General features: G+C 41.0%; 1 protein-coding gene across 1 annotated transcript; it reads left to right on the top strand.

Moving 5' to 3' along the window:
- Nucleotides 1–14,952: 14,952 nt before the first annotated feature.
- Nucleotides 14,953–16,675, top strand: HSBP1 (heat shock factor binding protein 1). The gene is made up of 4 exons (XM_042821463.1): nucleotides 14,953–15,057; nucleotides 15,499–15,565; nucleotides 15,753–15,875; nucleotides 16,420–16,675. The coding sequence occupies exons 1-3, from the start codon at nucleotides 15,013–15,015 to the stop codon at nucleotides 15,872–15,874; spliced, it is 234 nt and encodes a 77-aa protein (XP_042677397.1). The 5' UTR covers nucleotides 14,953–15,012; the 3' UTR covers nucleotide 15,875; nucleotides 16,420–16,675.
- Nucleotides 16,676–18,761: the final 2,086 nt, after the last annotated feature.

Raw genomic sequence — 18,761 nt, 5'->3', positions numbered from 1 at the left:
TATTCCATACTCAGTTTACAAAATGGATAAAGAAGGAATTAGACTTGTGAATGACTGATCACTTTTCTTTGTTTCTAATTTTGCCTGAGTAAAAGCTGTAAGTCTTGAGGTTGTAAAATAAGTCATAATGTAATTAAAACTTGCCAGAATTTCAAAGGAAAATAATAGTACGCATTAATATTTTGGTCTTGAAATAATAGAGCCCTGAGGTTTACTAGCAACAGAAAACAAATTATCTTCCTCTATCCGTGCTTTCACATTGTTTATTTACAGATGAGATGATATCTCATTTTTGTCTATAACAGTCACTTGACTTCTCTATTAGCCACCATCTGCTTTCTTAATTAGAAAAAAATGTCCCATTCTACCCAGGTTAAAGTAGCTAAACTCAGAATTTAAACTGGATGTACATCATCCTAGAAGATGAGCGAGCTATTGCTTACAGACACAAGGATCATGCAGCAGTACAAGCATTTGTGTGTTTGGAAGGCAGCTACTTCCAAGCTCTCAAATAGATCAAGCTCAACAGTGCTCACTGAAGCACTGTATCTACTGACAATGGATATAAATTGCTTTATTTTACATAATGAAAGTGCAATTTGTAAAGGCAGTGTTTGGAACTGAACTATGTTGTAAACTGACAATTTTAGGCTGTCAAGCTAAAAACCTGTCTGGAGAGAATGGAATTCAAAGACTGAGATTTACCCAATGTCCAAAGCAAGATGGCTGCTACAGATTACACACAAACTGTGTGAGAGAAGAGAAAACCACTTAATGGTGTGTGAGAATTCTGTCTGTTTGGGGTTGGCAGCATTAATTGGCTTGTAACCTCATCACAGTCTAGAAAACCTTGGCTGTTCCCTTCCTCTTCTCAGGCATGTAGGCAATAACACTCCTGCAGTGCACACACAGGAGTCGGCCTCAGTTAGCATGCAGCAGCAGAGAATTATAATTTGGAAAGCTCAAAGATTTTTGATTTACCCAACTGAAATTATGAAAACTTCATCCTGAATTCACCTTCAGATGCAAGAGGCAGAGACTTCTCTAGAAAAACTGGGCCTTATCATCAGCCATGATGGACAATAATCCAGCTATGTGAGTTAGTGCATGCCCAGCCAGCCAGAACAGGACTCAGCTTGGTAGTAATCATGACCCAGCCCCATAACAGCACTTAATGTCACCAGTCATCTAAATTTACTGTGATAAATGGAATTTTCCAGCAGATCCCTAATGATTTCTATTATGAGAGTATGAAAGGCAGAGACCTGAAAAACCTAAATCACACATCTCATTGCCATTTGAATGATAATAGCTCTGCTGCCTGTTTTCCTGGCAAGCAAGGTGAGTCATGCAGAGAAAATGTGGCAAGCTCCAACTGATTTTCTTTTCTCTAACCCATTTTAATCAAGCAACACTTGATCTGGGAGACATTCATGTTACACCTGGCACGTTATCAGAAAGAGAAGAAAACTGCAGCCTGAAGATGCTGGAGTCCACATTTGCTCTCAGTATGAATTATTCTCTAGCCTTTTAATTTTTTGAGATCTTATCCTGAATTGTCTACCAATATAATTTATTTTAGCAATAGAAACTCATTTTAACCACTGTGCTTTCTAATTTCATTGCAATTGCAGTACTCAAGAATGAAAGGGTCTCAAATCACATTAAAATGTTCAGGAAACACTCTGGGAAATGCTGCAGTTGAGACATCAGATAGCAACCCGAGGCTTAAGCTCAGAACAATGGACTGTACTAACCAGGTAAAGAAAATAAGAGTTAATTTCAAATTACCTGATTTTAAAAGACACGCAGCTGTAGCCTTCCTATAATCACCAGATTAATTCCCCAAGGACTCAGCTCAGTTAAAACATGCCTTTTATCTAGTGTGATTCGTGCTGTACTTCATTACAAAGAACTGTTCAGTCATATACTACGACAACTTCACTCACAGTGTGCTGAAAACAGAACCAAACACGGGCACTGATGGCACAGAGCCTTCATGATTTCATGCAAGGCTGCTTCCCCATGAATGTTCATTTCACTGCAGGACACTTGGAAAAAATCCTATAATCTTACAAGGCTTTTAAAACTGAAACAATCTCTGAAACCAGCATTTGTCCTCCGTGTTCAAATAATTCGCCAGTTCTGTCCTGTCTGCTTCAGAAGTTTGTTTTTACAAAGATTGCCCATTTCAGAGCAACAAAAATGATGCTGTGGATTGGCATCTCATGAACTGGAACTGGAACTTCGCAGGTGGTGGTCAGACTGCTACAGCCATCCTGCATTAGGAAGCTGTTGTGAATCCAAACTAGTCAAATAAGTGGAAGTTCTATAAAATATATCTACACATTTAAAGCTGAATGGTGGCAGATTAAAGCTGAATGGTGATTAACCTGAGTTTAACATTCAGTAAAAAGCAAAGGTAAATGGCACTGCAACATGAACAGACAAGTGCCAAGAAATAAAGTTTACTACATGGATAAGGACTTTTAGAACCAAAGCTTGCATTGTAAACCTATTAACTAATCAAGGACATTAAAAAAGATTTCATACAAGCCACTGGTACATAATGTCATTTTGTGGAAAAGCCACAGTGAAAGGAAAGTTCATATCATGGTCAATGGAATATTAAAGTAATGAAATTTTGTCTCAACAAGATATTTTAAAGCATATGACTGGGGTCTGATAATCCTATTATCTGGTTCATCATGTGGTATTATTGAGAAAAGAAGCATTTCAGAGAGTAGATGAGATGGAATAAGCCTCAAAGGCTGTGAAGAAGGACCAGGATGTCAAAACCCAGAGCTTAGTCTTCGCAACAAGTCCTGAAAATAACACAGTTGGGTCTGAGAATCTAAAATGCAAGGAAGGATGGGAAATGGATGCAGGCCCCTAATTATTTCCTTAACGATTTCCTGAGAAATTGGCATTCTGTAAAAACACTGGAAACACCAGGAGTATAGGATATCTCATTAGCAGAAACCATAGATAAACCCATACAGTACAAATAATAAATGCTTGATCCTATAAGCAGACATTCAGAAGTCCTATTTTCCCTTATGGGAACTATTAACATAAAAAATTCAAGCTGGCATTACACAGGGAGAGATTTGCAAACATATTTGCTACAGAGACCAATCCTGTTGTCTGTGTATCGCACCCGAGGAGAACCACATACAAATGTGCTCCTCTCCAGATCAATATCCAGGATCACTTTGCTTCATACCAGATCAGGCTGAGATCTACGACACTCGGAGCAAGTTCTACATTGAAAGCTCCTTCCACAGAAAATTCCACTGAAGGAAAACTTTTTGTCCCAACCCAACAGGTGTATGCAAGTGCTAGAAGAAAATGATTTCTGCACTAATTCCTACGTTACACTGGATGAGAAATCAGAGCCATGATTTAAAGACTGGGACAAATGATTTTCTTGACAGCACCCAGAATTCTCCATACCTTCTTGAAACAGAAGTTTTAGGACACCCCCTCATTCTTTTTGTGTTTCTCGGTTTGCTGGTAAAGCACCAATGTTAACTGTAGCATATGAGTCAATTCTGTTCAGCTTTTGGGCAAGACTTACCACCTCATTCACGCTTCTGTGGCCAGCATTCTCAAAATATCTTGCTTTTCAGTGCACAAAGTCTGCAGCGAGCAGCATTGATCATTCCATTATCACTGTGTTACGCTTAATTTCCTCTTCATCTCTCAAGTCAAACACCATCTCACACTGCATCAATAGCAGTGGCAACATGCTGATTGATTATCCTCATCTTTGGCAGGCATGCATGCTGCAATATGTTGTAAGATTGTTCTTGTCCTACCCCAGCACAACTGCACTCTCTTAAGCCATTCCAAGAATCAAATAACGAGTGTATTGAGATCTTTAAGCACTCTGATTTGACTTTGCAACAAGCAATTAATTGTTGCAGACATTTGACAAAGCACAAGAAATCTCTGCTAAAAGCAGGACGGTGCTGCAAGCATAAAGCAGCCTCAGCATCCACCTGGGCAGCTTCTGGCCCCGGCTCTGCCCAGGTTTGTCACTGAATATTGTGGACGTTGTGATTATTCCTATGAGAAAGTTCTATCAAAAAGAAAGATCCTAAAGAACCTCTGAATCTGGCTTCCCATCACACTCAGGACACTGTCAGTCATTTGATTTCTAACAAACAGAAGCACTTTGCAACCACTCCTGCAGAACTGCAGTCCATGCATACATAACCCCAAGCAGAACAGACACTGAACTGCTGACACTGACTGTCTTTTACTTATGGTATTTTTTAACATATTTAAACCATTTTAACCATTTCTCTTAAGACAACGGCACCTGATAGTTCTGGTACTCTTCAGATTTAGTACAAGTGAAAATGCAATTCCCAGATTGGTAACAGTATGTAATACACCATTTATTGCTCTAAGTGCATCTCTTTTGTGCCTACCTTTTCTTTCTTTATCTTCTTACCTCCGTGCTAGATACATACGCACAAATTAAGAAAGCATTTGTGAAAATTAATTAACAACAAAACTCTTGCTCCATTTTATTCTGGTAAGGTCAATTTAGAACTCACAACAGTAATTACAGGTGCTCTCAGTCTACTACTGTCTATGTTCCCCAGATGATCCCAGACACTACTGGTACAGATCTGAAAAGAAACCACAGTAAAACAGTCAGAATGGATCATTAACTCTGTACTAATTTAATTTCGGCACTCTTTGAGTACGGAAAGTGAAGGAAAATAACCACTAGATTTAGATGGAGCTTAGATCACAAGCTGAGTAATGAAATCACACCAACAGTACTGATCCTCCAGTATATACCACATGGCTTCCAGAATCCTTTTCTAGTTTTAATTTACTTTCAACATGTGTCTCCCTCTCCCAGTTTCCCTTTCTTTACATGACTGTGTTACTGACCCTGCCCAAATAAAATGTTTTGATATATCAAAGTAGGAACCTTACTATATGATCTTATCTCTTTCCTTGACAGTCGTGCATGCACGTACAGTCCTTGACACAATAAATTGCCTGAAGTTTTTCATCCCATGTAGCTTCAGAGCAGGGAAATGAAAGATGATCTCATTGTGTTCCTTATGCCTCTAATGAATTTCTTTTATAGCTTAAGATACCGTAAAAATGAGTTTCTAGGATAACGTAACCAGAATTATAAGAGTTGAATTTTACAGCCATGCAACTATGGTACTGTTAAAGTTTAATTTCATTTCTTAAACTTTCTGGTTGTTGCACCCTGATGGGATACTGACCACACGTGAGCCTCTCAGTAACCTCCTGCTCGGCACAGGCTTTGTGTTTTTGCACAGAGCTGGACAAACATGAAATCAGAACGTACGCTCTTACAGTTTGATACTGCATGTTTTTACCCATCTAATTGTATAAATTAGCACTTTGTACTGAACATCAAAGGAAATGTATCTAGGAATTGTTTCAGTCATAGACTGGAACCAATAATCAGGTACTGTCAATGCAGTGTGTTGAGACCCAGGAACAGGCATGCTTTCTCACAAGCAGACAAGCATAACCCTCATTTCTCACACGCTCTCAACATCTTTATACAATGGATAACAACACAAATCAGTAGTTCTCTCCAATGTTAGCCACTCATCTTACCTACAGACAAAGAAAAAGGCATCAAGAAGACATTCAAACTTAGTCTTCACATCTGGCAAGGAAACAGCCCTGTGACATTCTCCTAACACTCAATCATGGATACAGCAACACACAGAATGCAGCATGAAGAACACAGCTTCCCATAGGAAATGCTGACGTGAAAGAAAAACAGAAGCAATTTGGATCAGTGGACATTCTGTTTCACAGCCAGATGTTAATTGCTTTCACTGCATTCATTTCTCAGAGTCCTGTTTATCCTAGCAGAGGCATAAGTCCAACGTTAGGAAACATCTGCTGTTACGTTCACATCATGAGATCTTGTTGCACTACAATGAATAAAGACAAAACAGCACTGTCATAATCTGAAACTGGCACAAATGGATGGGGAAAAAGCACAGAGACCTAATGGGATCTTTAGATGTATGTGTGTGGGACTAATAAGGAGGAGTAATAACATTATTTTACAGCACAGCTGAAGCAGAGACTGAAAGACTGCTTTCAATTCTGGTAGCCACACTTGAAAAGGAGATTGAAAAATCACCAAGTGATGAATGAGCTGTGTCTGGTACCCAGGGTTCTGTGTGACTGTTGCATGGCAACAAGAGGTGCACGCTTTCAGCCCAGCTCTGGCTCCCAAAGGAGCTCCCATCAAGGCAAACCCTTCTGCATCACCTGGCCTAACCCATAAAGTGCTACATTCAGTGACAAATTCTGCAGATAAAGAGATGGGGCCCAAAAACAGATATTCTAGGGACACTGTGCCAAAATGAAACACTGTTTAAGGATGCGTCAGAAAGAGAATATTTAGCTGAATGCAAACTGTGAAATTGAGTTAAACTTTTTAACCTTATAAAACTGGGTTGGACCTTGAGAAACCAAGGTGAGATTCTCTGACCAAAGGATGGCAGGAGAACCCAGGCACTGAGGACCTTCTGCAAAATTACTTAGAATAATCCGAGGTCTGATCCACATAGATCTACCCATATCTTATTAATTATGCTTTATCTTTCTTTTTTGACTGCATAACACAACCTGTGAAAGAATATTCTTTGCCACAGCCTTCCCATAATTAAAGAAGATTTTTTTTCTATTTCAAGCACCTGATATTGACCATTCTGATGTGCTTGAAGAAGTACCAGTTTCTCCTTTGAGCTGTTTTTGCTGTGATATGTGGCTTCCATGCCACATTTACAACTTGAGGAAACCTCAGTTTCATGGCTTGAATACTGTGTACTTTCTTAAGCACACAGTCTTTCCTTCCTGTGGCAGAGCAATAGGAATACAGCTGTATTTTATGCTCCACCCCTGACTCTAAAGGTGAAATAATAAATGTCAGCCACACTGAGACAAGTGACGTGGTTGGTGCCTCATGCCAGCACCCTGAAAACTCCAAGATCCAAAGCCAGATCCCAAAACCTATGGGACTATCCCTGGGCAAGGCAGATTTTACTAAAAAAGTGTTGCTCATATCCACGTACACACAGTGTCTTTCTGCCCCATTATCTGTTGAAATAGATCCAAATGAGGCCTAAATCCTGCTTACAGTTGTTGGAGAGACCACTTTCACATCAGTGAGTTTTGCTGTGGGTTCCTTCCCTGATGCTGATGCACAGACGATGCCCCACTCGTTCCCAACCCAACCTGATCTAAACTGGCCTAAGGAGTGCCCCAGCACCAGTGATGAGGATTGTGCCTTCACTTAATCACTGCTCCCTTTGGAGTGCAAAGGACAGCTGGGGAGAAAATGAACACATTATCAAAAGCTCTGCTCCTGACAGAGACAAATCTGGAGAGTTTGTTTAGATCAGAGGCAGTGACTGAATTTCATTTGACATGCCACAAACATCCAGCCTCTTGGCCACAGCATCAAGTGAATAATTTAGCAGGATGCTGTATGCCAAGCAAACAGGCTGTAAAACAGTTCTGTACAAAATGTGGGCTACCAGCTGTACAGCACCAAGGCACAGAACAGTATTTACTGCTTATGCACTGTGCTGAATTGCTAACAGCATGGCCCAAAATTAGGAAATCAGGGAAAGAATGACAAACGTGGATGAGTACTTTTTTGCAGCCCACACTAAAACTCTTCTGCCAGCACATGGACAATTACAGCAAACGCTGCAGGACTGGAGGCACTGCTTTCAACATCCCTAACATGTGAAGAATAGCCCATATTGGTGCACAGTTTGGGCAGGAAGTGAACTTTAATGAGTAATCTGGGAAAATAATCGTAGAGCACAGTTTGCCTAGATGCTACAGTTAGGAAACCTTCTCTTTCCTGTCGTTACACTGAACAAACAAACGCTGGTTTTATTCATTCCTAAGCAGGTTTGTTTTGCACAACAACTCAGCACTGACCTGATTCTGAACACCTTGGAATCAAAAGGAATTCGTTGCTAGATTCATTCAGAATAGGAATGGGCTACCACTGCTCCAGATGTGCGATGGTGCAGATTTACACATTCTGCAAAGCCTTTAGAATTGTCCCATTATTCAGAGTGGCTGCGGAGCCATTTAATTGGCCTCATTCCTGCTCTGGCTCCCCTGCTGGCTTCCATTTGTTTTCCATGTGCCACCTTTGTCCGTTTGCAAACGATGCCTTTCTCATGGCTTTGCAGTTAGAATTGGAAGGAAACTTTCCAAATTTTGATGAGCAAAATTTGGCTGTCTGTGCTACCTAGCTGTTAATTTGCATCCTCCACGCCAAACTTCTTTCAGTACAACAGAGGGCACAAATATCTTGTCAGAGCAGACACTGAAAAGAGTTACCTATTCTCCAGTATTTAAGGTAATTAAACACATCCAGATTTGTTTGTTCGCAGTAATTGGAACAGCCATGAATTCTCTAAGAAATGTTCACAGAAATCTCATCCAGCTCCATTCAGAGTTTAAAATTTCAGCTTCTTTTTTGCTTTCAGTCATCATCATCACCCTGAACAATCTGCTCAGCCACAGCTGGCACGCAAACACAGCATGAACAAGTAAGAGATCCCTTTCACACTTCTAATGCAAGGTAAGTGCATTGGAGCTGAGATGCCCCTGACGTTTTTACATGACCCCACACCAGGACCAAACAGTGAATCCAAAGAGGACACAGCAGAGTTTATAGCTCTTTACAATGGATGTCAGACAACTTTAACTTTATGCTCCCACCAAACAACAACGCTGATACTGAACATAAAGCAGTATCAGAAATAATTTAAGGAACAACAACCTCAGTGCCAAGCACTTGCTCATGATTAATGTTTAGCTCTGTGGAATTCATAGGCCCATAAAGGAATTTTAACACTTAATAACATTCTTTGTGGGAATGTGTATTACTTCTAAATGTATCTTTTAAAAGCATTCATTTTGAATTTCTCATAAAAGAGTCCAAACTGAATGCTATCTGTGATACTTTCACTTCTTTTCTGCTAGTTCTGGGTGGAAAGTTAACATTCAAAAGGTAGAAAACATCTAAACAAAACTGCTCACCCAGGAGAAGCAGGAGATAAAATAGAAGAGCATTTCATTATTGTGAATAAGAAACTAAAACAAGGAAATAAATCACTGCGTGATCTTTGTAGAAAGAAATGAGGACTTCAGCAAACAAGCTGTACATGGAGGTACATTAAAACGTGACAACAGCTGTAATTCAGACAAAAATGTAAAATCACAGCAGAGAAGTTCTACTAACAGAATGACAAATGTAATGAATGTAGAAGACACGAGAATAACAGTAACCATTCCTGTCAGAAAACACTCTCAAGCATCTGTGTTCATATACTAGAATTAATGACAGTAATGAGATCTCAGGTACAGAAAGGTGAGGTACCTCACTGTGTCGTTACTGCTGGGATACACTCTGCAGTATCCAAGCCTCAGCAGCCATTTGTAGCATCAGACCCTCAGTCCACATTCTCTTTTGTCACAGAAGTAGACAAGGTTAATTAATAGGATAAAATCGTAAAGATGTGGGCTTATTTTTAAATGAGATGAAGCACAAAACAACTTAATTGTACTACACTCCTGTGACCCTTCAAGTAATCCTCTGGTTTGATGGATTAGGCTTTGAGTGTAAAGGTTGCCAAGAGTATCCAGCTTTTCTAGTTGTTATAGCCTCAATTTAAAACTGCAAGTAAGCTACCCTGCTGCACAAGTGTAATTCCACTTCTAGCTCAGAAAAACTACAGCAAAACTACATGGGTTATTTAGCACTTATTATCACTTGCTTAACTTGGGAGTGTGAATGGCAGGGCTGCATGCTCAAAGTCAAGTCCAAAACAGTTTGGCTGCATCTTCAAAAACAACAAACGCCCATGGAAGTGAATCAGACGTTGGTTACACATCCACTCTGAGTGCTCAGATTGTGGATAAAGCACTGAAATGTCTCTCAAAGCATAAGCCCATCTCTTTGTGACTAAAAGCAAACTCCTTTCTATGCAGTCTATGTATCTATAAAACAGTCTCATCTGTCTCTGCTCTGATTCACCAGGGAATGCCAGGATTCAAAGCAAAGGAGGATTCCTCCTGGGACCCTGCACCTCCTAGGTTTAGGATGCCAACAGCCACCCAAGAACCTCTGACAGCAACACTTCAGTGACTTTACAGGAAGAGTCACCTGTGCTAAAGGGAAAACCACCACGAGCTACACAGACACTACAGCCAGGCCCAACAGAGTGAAACATTTTTCACTGGCACTGCTTCTCAAAGAAACTGAACCTCCATTAAGAACTCCTGTGTTTCTGTGCTGCAAATCGACTTTTTGTTACAGAAACTTACAGCCAACACTCCTAGTAATAACTTGATTGAAAAATCCCATCACTTACAGTTAATTAGCAGAACAAAACTGTTCCTTCTATCTATAGTATGCTTGCTTTACTCAGGAACCTTAATGAGATGCCCTCTGGAATGTTTATAATTGAAGGTAAAATGGACTTTGAGCTTAAAAAAATGAAGTTCTCCATACACTTAGGTCACAAATGTCAATGCGTGTGAGAAGAACACATTTCAGTTTTGTGCATGGTCCATGCTCCATGTAGCCATGATGAAAGATTCAGTATCTAGACATTAACATTTTACTTTTAAGGTACTGAGCATCAGAAAAATCAGCTGCTATTTGTTATTAAGGGCATGACTGAACCTGAAGTTGGCAGTGAAGGAGAGGGGCAACATAGAGACAGCTATCTATAGAACTTCCCAGAAGAATCCCAGGACTGCAACGCCACGTTAGCACAACATGGCTCTTTCCCTTTCTTTCACTGCCTTCCAACACAGAAGTTCTCTTTTAAATTTTCTCAGGGTTGCCATGCACTGAGCCAGGCACCAGATCAGGCTGCCCAAGTCCCCATCCAGCCTGGCCTTGAGCATCTCCAGGGACGGGGCACCCACGTGTTCTTCTACATGTGCGAATTATCTTTGACTCTTTGCCTTCTCCAATCACTGAGATAACAGATGACAGTATGAAGGTAAAACATAACTTAGTAGCTTCTTTTAAAACTCACATATTGACCATAAAAGTACCGCTGACTTTTCTACCAGCACAATGTCTGTTTTCACATATATACATGTCCTTTTCTTTACAGAACTATCAGTCTCATTAAAGAGAGCAAAGTATAATCTTACAATCTCTTCCTTGTTCTTTTATAGGGTGGTTGCTGAGCACAGCTCCTCTTGTCCTGGCCCCAGAGATGCCAGTAAGGACTGTATTAACATTATTATGAAATGCAAAGCAGTTATTATTAAGTAACAGATATTGCCACACGTTGTCACACTTGGCTTAAAATGAAGCGGAGAAATGAGGAGCAATGACAGTAAAGGAGTAACATGAAATTTGATAATAATACTTCCTATCTCCATATCTTACTTTGCTCATTCTCCTCTGGTCCAACCTTCTGCAATGAAATCTGTCTGCTCTTAATGAATCCTGGCTGTTCTTTCTCTTCCCACACGTGGCCCAGAAGATCCGGAGATGCAGGGAGGCGCTCCTTGCTCAGTTCTGCTGTGGGTAACATCCAGCTCGTCAGAGACTGAGAAGGCAAGACACGGTAAATTACCAGAGCAGAATAACTACAGCAAAAATGATTTAATTTCTTAGCAGGAGTGAACTTTGTGTAAGAACTACTCAGATTAAAGATATTTATTTTAGTTGCTGAAGAATTGGTCTATGAAGAAAGGTTGAGGGAACTGGGCTTGTTTACTTGGAGAAGAGAAGCTCCAGGGAGACCTCATTGTGGCTTTCCAGTACTTGAAGGGAGCGTATAAACAGGAGGGAGAAGGGCTGCTTACGAGGGTGGGCAGTGACAGGACAAGGGGGAATGGTTTTAAACTGAGACAGGGAGGTTTAGTTTGGATATTAGGAGGAAGGTTTTCACACACAGGGTGGTGATGCACTGGAACAGGTTGCCCAAGGAGGCTGTGGATGCCCCAGCCCTGCAGGCATTCAAGGCCAGGCTGGATGTGGCTCTGGGCAGCCTGGGCTGCTGGTTGGTGACCTGCACACAGCAGGGGGTTGGAGCTGGATGAGCACTGTGCTCCTTTGCAACCCAGGCCATTCTATGATTCCATGATTCTATAAGAACAATCTGAAAATAATCACAGTAAATTGTTTCTGTTTTGCTCCAAATCACTCTTCTGTTCCTTCTGCAGCTTCCACACACTGTGCTTTAACTAGTTAAACATTCACAAGTCATGATATTGAACATTCAGCTTTCCCTCCACAGTTCTTTTCAAAGAAGAATCTGTTGTTTAATACATTTTGACCTCGTGTACAGTTGACAGCCTCTAAAGAGTGCTGTTCCTCTGGAAGTAATAAATGAATTCCATTTGTTATATTTTTCTAATTTCTCCAGAATTTATGCTGTGAGCAACTCAGGCTGCAATGAGATATTAAAATTTCATTCTCAAGATGTCATCGTAAGTCTTTGGCTGGAGTACAAGAAACACATTTTTATGTGCTGAGTACCTTCAGATCCATAAACTCAGCACACTCACATGAAGGAGTAAGAATGGTTGCAACAGTCTGAGTGCACATCCATTGTACAGACAGTACTACCACGATTACCTGACATCATCCAGGAGCCCAAATAAGAGCTGATGGACAAAGCAATTAAAGTACTGTTGCAAAAACAACTGTCTTTGCAAAAATTGCCTTTGGGATTTATTTACCCTTTCATTAGCTGCCACCTAATCCCTGTCCTGTGATTATAGGAACGGAGGTATAACAGCAAATACAAATTTAATTCTGTACAATTAAGCACTTTGGTGATTTTTACATTCAATAGCATAAAAAACAAACTGTTAAATTAACAGTTTGATTTTTATTTTTCAAGTGGTTGCTTGATTATAATTATATTAAGCATTAACTCTGCATCACCAGAGTAATCACCAGGAACAAATCTAAAGATGCCAGTGCCAGAAATCTGTCATGTTTCCACCAAGGCAAAGCTCATTTTGAGTTTTTGGGAAAACTGAAAGTGTGCTGCTGCTGTACACAGCCTGACAATGCCTTACTGCTGGATGGGCCAAGCACTCTGCACTGCAATTACTTATCCCTGCATTAAAAATGAGTTTCATTAACTGTTTTTAAATCAATCTTTGTAAATTCCCCTTGACTTTAAGGAACACAACAGGCTCTTTGCTAATTCTGATAGTCCTCCTTCTCTGTACAATTTAAATTAAGACTTTGCCAGTAAAAAAAACTAGCAAGATTATCCAGCCTTCCACATCTCCTATCATTTCAGTAATCTCTGACCATTACTGTGAGGGAATCATTAACCCTACCAATGCTCCCTGCTTAGCTTTTTTTCTGCATTTAATCTCAAAAAGAAGACAAAAAAAACAACCAAACAAAAAGCCCTTCATATTAAAGGTAGTCACTGTCTGACTATGTGGTGCTAAGAAGTGAATCATGAAAACGTTTTTATCCTACCATGAAAAACAGTTCCAAAACTTGTGTGAGGATAAACGTGCAACTGCTCAATAATTTGAAAACCATCAATGGCACAAGGAATCCCTTCATCAGTTTGACCAGGCTTCTTGCATAACCAGGACTGCTATACCACAACGTTAAAGTGACAAGTTGAAATCACCTTGGACCTCCCCAAACCTGGAGCATGCCACTGGAATTTCTGAGTTAGAAGAGGCACCAGCTGAATCTACAAAGCACCCCATCTGAACTTGCCAGGATCACTACCAGGGCAGCCACAGTTACAAGGTGTGGAAACCAACTCAGGAAGGTCTCATTCTCACAGGCAAGCTGCCCCAAAACCATCCACAAGAAAAAAAAGCTGGAGATGAAGCTGGCCCATGCTTCTGCTTCTGAGACATGCTCAAATGGTGCAGGGGAAGGAATGGCCCCAGCAGACACTGCTGTCCCACATCCCTTGGTGGTCTGCACCAGCAAAAGGACAGCTCAGCCTGAGCCTGCAGCACTGCCTGCTGTGTGACTCACATCAGCACTTGGGAGCTGAGATATCTCCTCCTCAGTGTGCATTTACAGACCAGGTATGACAGCCTTTCCAAAGCAGCAGCTCTTGAACAGTCATAGAAACAACCTTTTGTAAACACATCAAACAAACAAACGGGAGTAAATTTCTTAGCCTTTCGCAGAACTAGAAGCTATATTTACATTTAAACAGACGACATTTCCCCAAAGTAGCACTAAATTCTATTTTTTATTACTACTGCAGTGTTTCAGAAGGCACATTAATAATGCAAATGCCCCACATCTCACATTTGTTAGCAGTTACGGGATAAGGCTGAAAGTGCCAGCGTTCACTGCTTTCACCAGAAATGAGATATTTGGGAATTATCCCCTGCTAATGGCAAACGTTCCTCACCTACAAACGCCTTCAGTGCTTTACTTCAATTTGCTTAGATCTTTTCGCAGTACATAAATAGGCAAGCTGCGTAAACATCAATTCCCCTCACAGACGACAGCCACAGATGCGTGTCTTTGGTCGAAAAGCCCATAAATTTGCACTTTGGGAATGCAGCTCCTGCATCCATCCCCACAGGGACAATCCAGCACACGAAGCTCTGCAGTCCCTCAAGGACCACGTTACTGCGCTCTGCGCAGGGGGGAGGCTCAGGTTGGATATCAGGGCGTATTTCTTCTTAGCCATAGCTTAGCGGGGCACTTGTAGTCTTAACTGGACGGCTAGCTTTGCCGATCCCGCTTTTCCAACCCGAACGTCTCTGTGGGAAAGAAGCGGCCGCGCGCTCCCGTGACGCGCCGACTGTTCCCGCCCTCAACGCCCCTCAGGCGCTGCGGCCGCGCGGACCGCACTTCCCAGAATGCCGCGGGAACTCCTCTTCTCGCGAGAGCTCTAGGACGGAAGTCTCGAGGCGCGGCCCGGAAGTACCGTTGCTGTGGAGCCCGGGGTGCGCCGAGCCGCTGCCGAGGCCATGGCGGAGACCGACCCCAAAACCGTGCAGGACCTCACGGCCGTGGTGAGCGCGGGCGGCTCGGGCGGAGCGCGGCGTCCCTCAGGGCGGGCGCTGGAGGATCCCTTGGCCTCGCCCCGTCCGTGTGCTCTGGTTCTGCCTCTAGGCCCTTCTGCCTGGATCCCACTAGATATCACTTGTAGGGTTCTGCCCGCCTCGGCGCAGCTCGCCGTTGGTTTCCCCGTGGAGGCAGAGAAGAGGCTTTGCCTGCTTAGCGGGGAGCTGCTGCCGCCTACTCAGGGTTTGTCGGCTCTCTCTGAGTTTCCGTTCTCGTGTGTCTGTGTGTACACGTAAATATAAGGCGATGAGGAATTGTGCTGTAGGGCTCGTGCTTTGTGGGGTGGAACGCTGCAAGCAACGGGTCGGTGTGTGTTCTGGTAAGAGAAGGCGATGGCCTCTGTAATGAAAGCAAAACAGGCTTATTTTTTTTTTCTCCCTTTCTGGTAGGTGCAGACGTTGCTTCAGCAAATGCAGGACAAGTTTCAAACCATGTCTGACCAAATAATTGGGCGAAATATCCTTTTCTAAAGCCATATGGCTACTCTACACTTTGAATGCTGAAGCAGTTTTATGTATATCTGTGGGATTTGTAAGCTACTTTTAAAGCAACCATAAAAGTTGAGTAGTGCCATAATTGCAATCAAACACAGCCAAGAACCTGAGCATTAATCCATTGCAGTCATAGCCCTTAACCAGAGAACTCGATGACATGAGCTGCCGCATAGATGACCTGGAGAAAAACATAGCAGACCTGATGACACAAGCAGGAGTAGAAGAACTGGAAGGAGAGAACAAAGCCCCTGCTGCTACTAACAAGAGTTAAGGTGAGACAGTTTGCCTTGCAACAAATGCTCAGGTCACTTGAAATTACTGACTGTAAAAGGAAAAAAAAAAAAGAATTTTTGCTTTGATTTGTGAGGTAGGCTGAAATTCCCATAGAGCACTGCTGTATGTTACAATACAAGAAGCTTTCTCACAAGATAAGGGCAATGCAAGATTGCCAAAAGCATTCCAGCATAAGCAGGGGCTGTGTGTTACAATATGTAAGCAGGAAAATTTTGTTTTGGTTCATGCAGAACTTAATTTTTATAATCCATGGAAAGCAATAAGGAAATAAACACAATGGTAGATAACATTTTTTTAAGGGGGTTTAATAAGAGTCTCAGGCTCTTATGTCTGAAATTCAGAGGTCACACCTCAAGTACCATGCAGCCTGTTTGAAACAGGCATACTTGCATGTTAAGAGAGTTTTTGGCCGCCACTGCCAATTTCCTTAGCTTGAAACTCGCAAATGAAAACTTCTAATCAGTGTGTTTTTTTCTTAAATTCTTCTCAGTCATATTCACGTTATTTCTTGTTCCCCCACAGGTTGCCAATAACTTAAGGTGAATGCTGGAAGACTGGTTTTTTTTCTATAAGCCCTTGGAATTCACAGAACAGCTTTTTGCAACTACTGTGTGTAAAAGCATTTTTATATTGTTACAGAGCTTGCATTCTTAATGTATATTGTATAGCTAGGATAGGTTAGTTTATATTTCAATTTGTGTACTGTAATTTCACCTCTCGAATTCTTGTTACGAGGATCAATTAGTTGTTATTAAAATGCAGATCTTACGGATCTCAATTACCGGGTGTATTTTTTTTTTTTGTGAGGTCACTTTTTTCCCTCATATACTTTTTCTAGACATCTCATTTTTGATAGCTAAACAGATAATGACTGCTGTCCAGTGGAGATCTTTAAGTTGTCCTATGTAACTTTGTGGAGTGAAGCACAAGTTTGAAACCTGGCATTAATCTTAGGTCCAAGCATCATTCTCTTGACTAGAGGATGACTATTGTTTTCTCCTCATAAATGTAAGTAAGGTGATTTTGGAAACATAAGACATTGAATATCAAAGTCATCTCATGTTGATATTACCTTACCTATGTGCTCCTAGAATGTAAAACAAATACATGTTTAACAGTAGAGACGTGTGTACACAGCAGAGCTACCACTGCCATTCTGATCTGTTAGGGAGACAAAGAATTCTCAATTAGAAAAAAATCTCACCATGGTATTCTGCTTTTTGTGACACTGTGAAACTACACTTTGAAACTGACAGTGTGTCACTTAGGAGCATCTTGGAACAATAATGATTAAAATATTGATACTTTACAGAGTTGGGATGGGATTGTGGGAACTTGTGTATGGGATCTTTCAGTTTAAATCACTCATCTGTTGTATAAAACAAAGTTTGCTAAACAAAGCAACGATGTATCGAATAACAAAGGAGAGAATCCAGTTAGAATTGTAGAGCCTGGCTACTCTGAGTAACAAACAGCTGGGAGTCTCCAAAGCACTTATTTAGAAAGCTGTTGGTTTTATAATCACATCCACATTTATGGCCTGACATGACAGCATTTTGGCAATGAAGTGTTCCTAGAAAAGTCTGTACTGTGTCACTGTTGTGAAGAAAAATGACCAATGTCGCATATTACTGACAATCATTACAGCCCTACTGCAGCTTGAAATACAAATGTAAGCAAGCACTGGTGGCAGTCAGCAGTTACGTGTGGGCCACTTAAGGCTGCTCTCTGGATGCCACTAAATTAGTACCTGTGTGTTATGAAGGCAATATGACAGGTCATTTTTCCAAACTGAGAGGAAATTGTAATAAAAACGCATAGGGCAATTTTGTGAACGTAGGAGCTGTATCAATATATCTTGTAATACCAGCCTTAGGCTATTTGTAATGTCATGAAAAATCTAATAAATTATGATGTGTTACCAAATAGCCAGGTTATGTATATTAAAGCAAAATCTAACACAAGAGATTGTAATTTACTTATAGAAAGACTTGAGTGCAATCACTTAGAATACAGACTGGCATATAGGTCCATTCTGTATAATAAATGGCTGAGCACGATTCGTGCCTTACTAAATCACCTTTTATACACAGTTACATTTCAGACCAAATGCACAGGAAATTATCCCAGCTGAAACCACGGTATGTAAGAAGAAAATTATTCCATATATTCATTTAAGCCAAGCTCTGTGTAGGGCTGTCATTTGAAACTGTGGCTTGCATTTTTTATTTAGTTATCTGTATATTTAAGTCCATATAACCACTTTCTTTAAAGACAAATTGTCTGCTTTCATTGTGGTAACATTGTTGTATTTTGTTACTCACGTATTTACCTCTTGCAGTTTATTCTCACAAATGTTTGCTGGTTAAACGCGCCCTACTTCAATTCCCTTGCAAAACAGAAAATGCATCTTCCACCGTAGCTTTCAAAACCAGTGCAATTTTGTACAGACTTGTGTAATAATTCCACCAAAAAAATCTGTATTAACAACAACAAAGACAATCTGACAAAAATTAGAAGTGACACCATGCAAGCCAAGCTTTTTGTAGCATATCTAGTGGTATTGCTTTCTGTCTGAGAATCCAGAAACAAACTGGAAGCTGTTACAATGCACAAAGTTGTGTGCACTGGCCTAAGGATCTCACACTGGGCAACAGAAATAAATCTGAAACTTCTGTCTCATCTCTTCTGCTGTATTGATTCCTATCTTTCTAGCAGGAGCGATGCTCTCGTTACAGACATCCAAAACATAAATCTCAATTTTGAAACACTCAGGCCAACTGATAAGTGATACAGAATTATGGAGACCTTAAGTGGATCTTTAATCTTTGCTCTGAAGACAATGGACAGTAATTAGAACTGCA

The sequence above is a fragment of the Centrocercus urophasianus genome, unplaced genomic scaffold (genome assembly GCF_019232065.1).
Source record: "Centrocercus urophasianus isolate 14NV4802_14NV808 unplaced genomic scaffold, USGS_Curo_1.0 seq_2, whole genome shotgun sequence".
Lineage (NCBI taxonomy): Eukaryota > Metazoa > Chordata > Aves > Galliformes > Phasianidae > Centrocercus > Centrocercus urophasianus.
Note: the sequence above shows the minus strand (reverse complement) of the source record. Positions and strands in the feature narration are given on the sequence as shown.

What these genes read in the sequence shown, in the direction of transcription:
- HSBP1 (XM_042821463.1), top strand. Translation starts at nt 15,013, where the DNA reads ATGGCGGAGACCGACCCCAAAACCGTGCAGGACCTCACGGCCGTG. An exon ending in TGCAGGACCTCACGGCCGTG is followed by an intron (nt 15,058 to 15,498) that starts GTGAGCGCGGGC and finishes CCTTTCTGGTAG; the next exon opens with GTGCAGACGTTGCTTCAGCA. An exon ending in TGACCAAATAATTGGGCGAA is followed by an intron (nt 15,566 to 15,752) that starts ATATCCTTTTCT and finishes TAACCAGAGAAC; the next exon opens with TCGATGACATGAGCTGCCGC.